The sequence below is a fragment of the Pollachius pollachius genome (assembly GCF_949987615.1).
Source record: "Pollachius pollachius genome assembly, chromosome: 17".
NCBI lineage: Eukaryota > Metazoa > Chordata > Actinopteri > Gadiformes > Gadidae > Pollachius > Pollachius pollachius.
Genome location: NC_136950.1, coordinates 6,172,057 through 6,177,056, shown reverse-complemented (window position 1 = coordinate 6,177,056; position 5,000 = coordinate 6,172,057). Strand labels below are relative to the sequence as shown.

Genomic DNA, 5,000 nt, shown 5'->3' with positions numbered 1-5,000 from the left:
CCAACTTGCACGGCGGTGTGTTAACTGGTAAAGCGATAGAAGTAAATGATGGCTCTTGAAACCACTTCAAGCCCTCCTGTCCCCTGACGTGGATGCATGTGCAGACGCATAAACGGGATGTATTAATATTCCCATATTTAAGGACATATCGCATCGCGGGAAAGGACATCCACCTCCCAACCTTCCCATCTCAAACCTTATCTAGGAATATCATCGCACACACACACACACGACGCCGGCGTCGTTCAGGCAAACGACACCACCTGGCTGCGGTCCCACTTCCTGTCTTCCCCCCTGCCCTCCTTCCCACGTCCTCCTCCCCCAAATTGTTTTCTCCTCTGAGTGGGGGCTCCGTCTTGCCACGCGAGGACAGCGATGGCGGCGGTGTTTGTCCTGCGCCCCTCCTGTCAGCCACCCTGACAGCTCACCCCCGGCCTCCTCTCTCCGGCAGCGCTAGCATGTCGCGGCGAACAAAAGCTCTGCTGTGGAGACACGACAGCGGTATCGTGTTCTGCCGTTGCACGACGGGAGATGGCGGGGAGGTTAAACAAAAGGGCCGACACTGGTTTGTTTTTTGTTTCTTTAGTGAATGTGTGTTTTTGTGGAGTCACCCCAAACGTTTGTGGAGTTCGGGGTGTGCGTGTACTTGAACTCGCGGGGGGAGGCTGCCGTTAAAGAAATCTGTGGCGCAGATCGAGTCCCAAAACATCCCATTCACCCAGGACCATCCCCCCGAGGCAGGCGAGACCCCCCCACAGCCCTTTTGAGCTAGGCTAACACCACCGCTAATGCTAACCACTAACCGCCATTTATCTATACCACTGTTTGTGTGTGTGTGTGTGTGTGTCAGTGTGTATGTGTTTGTGTGTGCGTGTGTGTGTGTGCACGTGTGTGTGTGTGCGCGTGTGTGTGTGCGCGTGTGTGTGTGCGCGTGTGCGTGTGCGTGTGTGTGTGTGCACGTGTGTGTGTGCGCGTGTGTATGTGCGCGTGCGCGTGTGTGTGTGTGTGTGTGCGCGTGCGCGTGTGTGTGTGCGCGTGCGTGCGTGCGTGTGTGTGTGTGTTTTATGTTTTCATTATGCAGGAACCCCACCCCCCTCCCACGCTGAGGACAAAGCTCTTACTTGGTTTTTGGTTTCGCTCTCTTATTTGTTAGTGGAACCAACAATGACCCCGTCGCCACGGCGTCAGCACCTTCTGCGAGAGCTGTCACAACGCGGCAGCCATTTATAGTCCCCCTAAAACAACCCGGCCCAAGGAGATGTGTGTTTTCCCAGCCGACTGCGGTCAGGAAATGCCTGTCAGACAGCAAATGACCAAGGGAGAGAGCAAGAGGACGGGGGAGTACTGGTAAAGCATGGTGTGAGGGGGTGAGGTGAGGGAGGGGGCGAGGGAGGGGGCGGACACATGAGGTCTCGGCGCGTCCCGGGTGCAACAAATACAGAACGAAAAAGAAAAAAACGTGCGTGTCCCGCTCTTCGGTGCTCATTGTGTCGTGCTGTGTTGTGTTGGGGGCCGATGAGTCGATGAGTGCGCGGTGAGGAATGTAATCAGAGAACGCTCCGCTTACCCTCGCTCCACCAGGAATGTGTCCCTCCAGACTTTGGGTTTCCGGTTGGGTTTGAATCTAAAGAAAAGAAAAGAAGAAGAAGAAGAAAAAAAATGAAAAAGGCGGAAAGGGTAATAGATTTGCTACGGCTGGTGCCCTCGCTGCTATGCGGGTCTTTCTCCGGCACGTTACGCAACGCCCACCGCGGCACGCTTAGCGGGGCCGCCAGGGTCAAATATGGAATCAATATTCCTTTCACGACCGCCGACCGAACAGAGAAAGCACTTTAATACAATCAAGAAGAAGTGTTTTTTGGACATTCCCTGGCCCATTGAATTGATAGGAATTTGTTTAGACTAAGGGGTTCCTACAGTCTTCAGTTTGCGGAGTGCATTCCAGCGTGGCTAAACGGAGGTCATTCGCTGCACACTTCAACGTCCCTCTGCTCACGTCGGCCCGGGGAAATCAAATGATTCAATTAGCGGCCCCGAATGAGAAAAGGCAAAAACACAACAGAGGGAAAAGTGCCTCAAAGGATGGCGGGCCAATGTGCCAGAGCCAAGCCGAGTCCTGCTCAAATTGCACTTGGAACCACGTCCCCACCCCCCCTCTAGCATAGCTGGAACGCTGCCATTTTGGATTTTTGGCCGGGACACTTAGCTTTTTTCTTGTTCAGTGCTTTGGTACCGTTGGCTTAGGCAGTGTGATTGTAGCACATGTGATGCACATTATGAGGTTATTGTGTATGGTTTGGAGCGCGGTGCGGGGTCGGGCTCACCAACCTGTTGCCTGTCTTCTCCTGCTCCAGCAGCTTGAAGATGGACTTTCCGTCCATGTCTGCCGGAGTGTCCAGCCCTGCGATGTGCAGGATGGACGGGGCCAGGTCGATGTTCAGCACCATGTGAGGGTTTCTACGCACAAGACACGCACGCACAGTCATATGTTAAACACAACCACGTCTGCTGTACCTTGAACCTTTCCCCTGAAATAATGAAGTCAAGGTGGAATGCTTTCTGTTAGATAAACAGCCTTGACTGAGAACACGTTTTTCCCATTTCCCATAGTTCACTGTCACTGAGTACAGCGATTTGAAGAATTTAGAGGAGGAGAAATGAAGGAAGCCTCGACGCATGCCTCTGTCATCCAAAAATAATCATGATTAAAAGAGTGGCTTGCGCCCTGTGGTCATGTGAAGCATTCTGCGTGCTCAAACCATGTCAGTAACTCATTAGGTATTTAGTCCTTTGGCAGCAGACTCTTAATTCCAAAGCGGCCAACAGACAGATATTTTAGATACAGATCATTTAGGAACAAGCCAGGTTAGCCATCGCGCTCACAGATGCCTCACAGCTGGACTGAGGACATCGGGGGGGGGGGGGGGGGGGGGGGGGGGGGGGGGAGAGAAAGAGGGCTTGAGTCTTACGTGGCCCCGGCCTCCACGTTGGGCCCTCTCAGGAAGAAGGGCACCCGGATGTCGAAGTCGTAGGGCATGGACTTGCCCTTGACCAGGCCGAACTGCCCGATGTGGTAGCCGTGGTCAGCGGTGTAGATCACGTACGTGTTGTCCAGCTCTCCCGTCTCCACTAGCATCTCATACACCTGGGGACCACAGAGGAATTAGTAAAGATTCAAAATGAGGAGGATGGTCCTTATTAAGGGGACGGGGGAGATCTTTGTTGTAACGTGTGGTTCAGGTAACAACACGCTAAAGTTGAGATTGAAGTCAAAAGAAACATCATGAAAGTCAGGTCGAAAAAGTGGATGGAAAGGCACGTTCGTGAATAGGAGACCACTAGGAGAGAGAGACACAGAGAGGTGGAGAGAGAGGCGGACCGATCAGGGGAGGCTCTCTGTGTACCTTCTGCACCGAGTCGTCCACGGACATGAGGGTCTGCAGCCTCTTGCGGTGCAGGAAGTTGGTGAACTCCATGTGGATGGGCCTCATGGGGCCCGTGTACTGCATGATCCAGTGCTTGTCCATGTTGGGGGCGTAGTTGTAACTCGGGGTGCTGGTGGAAGGTAAGAATGAGGGGAGCAGATAAAAAAATGAATGAATTAAAGGTTATTGCCACTGGAGGACATTCAGCAACCTTTCATGTGCATGCTAGCAAGAAGTCAACCCTGGAGGGAAAACATTTATGAAAATCGCTTCACGGAATATCTTCGTATAAATGCAATAAAGAATGAGCAGACGGCGTAAACAGCCATGAAGTGAGCCATTCAGGGTGATAGTAAGCACCTGCCTGTCACTTCTCATAACAGGTGCAGGCTGTCCCCTTAAACATCACCTTGCCCCGCTGTCTAGTGGGTTTGACAAGAATCAATAAACAGGCCTGTTTACTGAGAGAGTGTTAAAGCTGGCTGTGTTCTCCACACACCTTCCCCTGTCCCGTTAATTAGAGGGTGGAGAGAGAGAGAAAGAGAGAGAGAGAAGGAGAGAGAGACAGACAGAGAGTGAGAGAGAAGGAGAGAGAGACAGAGAGAGAGAGAGAGGGATAACGGGAAGGCGAGAGAGAGAACCAGGGAAAGAGAGAGGAGAGTGAGAGTAAGCGAGAGAGAGAGAGAGTGAGAGAGTAAAGGAGGAACAGTGGGGGAGAAAGGGATGGCGAGAAAGAGAGCAAGGGAGAGAGAGAGGAAAGAGCAAGAGTGAGTTGGAGAGCAAGGGAAAGAGAGAGGAGAGAGAGAGTGAACAGGAGAGGGAGAGAGAGAGAGATGTCGACCAGAGAAAGAGACCGAAAAGGAGAGAGAGAGAGCGAGTCCTAGCCATCCGATGTGTCTATGTCTATCATTTGTGGGCTGGCATATACTCAAGTCAATGAAATTCCCCCACCTCCAAAACACAGATCCTCTCGCCCAAAGTCAAGCTTGCAACAAGTCCCTGGGTGACTGGGTAAGTCATGGTCAGCTGAGGTGAAGAGAAAGCCTGCATAAAGAGCCGGGGGTTGGGTGAGAGGGGGGCTGTGGTGTTTGGAGAGTTCCAGTCGAGAGAAGCGCTTCGCCATAGCTTGTGGTATTTCTTGTTAGGGGGGAGGTTGCGGACCGCAAGAGTCAAACTCAATATGAAATCCCCTGTTTGGACCGAATGGAGCGCAGGCTATCTAAGGTGACACAAATCCAGCGTAGCAAAAGCGTGTCGACATAGCTCAATCGATCCGTAGTTTTAGCTGCGGTTTCTTGGCACAAACTGCCACAGAAGTATCATTTCAGATTGTACATGAGAAAACACATTAGCGTAGTATCGGTTCCAGATCACGTGCTTCAAGTTCTCCACCATAAAACAAAACACATAAACCGTGAGTGCCACAAACACTGCAAACACTGCAGTTGGTCCTCCCAAACAGCACCTATCCTCTAGCCACCGCCATTAATGGAGGCGTGCTCCGGGTGCCTCTCGGAATGAAGCCCATTCTGGCCTGCTTCCTCAACTCCTCAGGGCTTATTATTATTATTATTA

At 52.0% G+C, this 5,000-nt stretch overlaps 1 protein-coding gene across 4 annotated transcripts in view; it reads right to left on the bottom strand.

Moving 5' to 3' along the window:
* The window catches only part of sulf1 (sulfatase 1), a gene marked incomplete at its 3' end in the record, with an annotated part of 48,447 nt that overhangs the window by 16,192 nt on the left and 27,255 nt on the right, over positions 1-5,000 (bottom strand). For 3 of the 4 annotated variants that reach the window (XM_079754788.1, XM_079754789.1, XM_079754790.1), the window contains exons 6-9: positions 3,405-3,555; positions 2,970-3,145; positions 2,329-2,457; positions 1,568-1,624 (exon numbers count right to left, since the gene is read on the bottom strand). In XM_079754788.1, coding sequence (XP_079610914.1) covers positions 1,568-1,624; positions 2,329-2,457; positions 2,970-3,145; positions 3,405-3,555 — 513 coding nt within the window. Of the gene's footprint in view, positions 1-1,563; positions 1,625-2,328; positions 2,458-2,969; positions 3,146-3,404; positions 3,556-5,000 lie in introns of those variants that run through there. The other variant, XM_079754791.1, reaches the window with a different exon arrangement.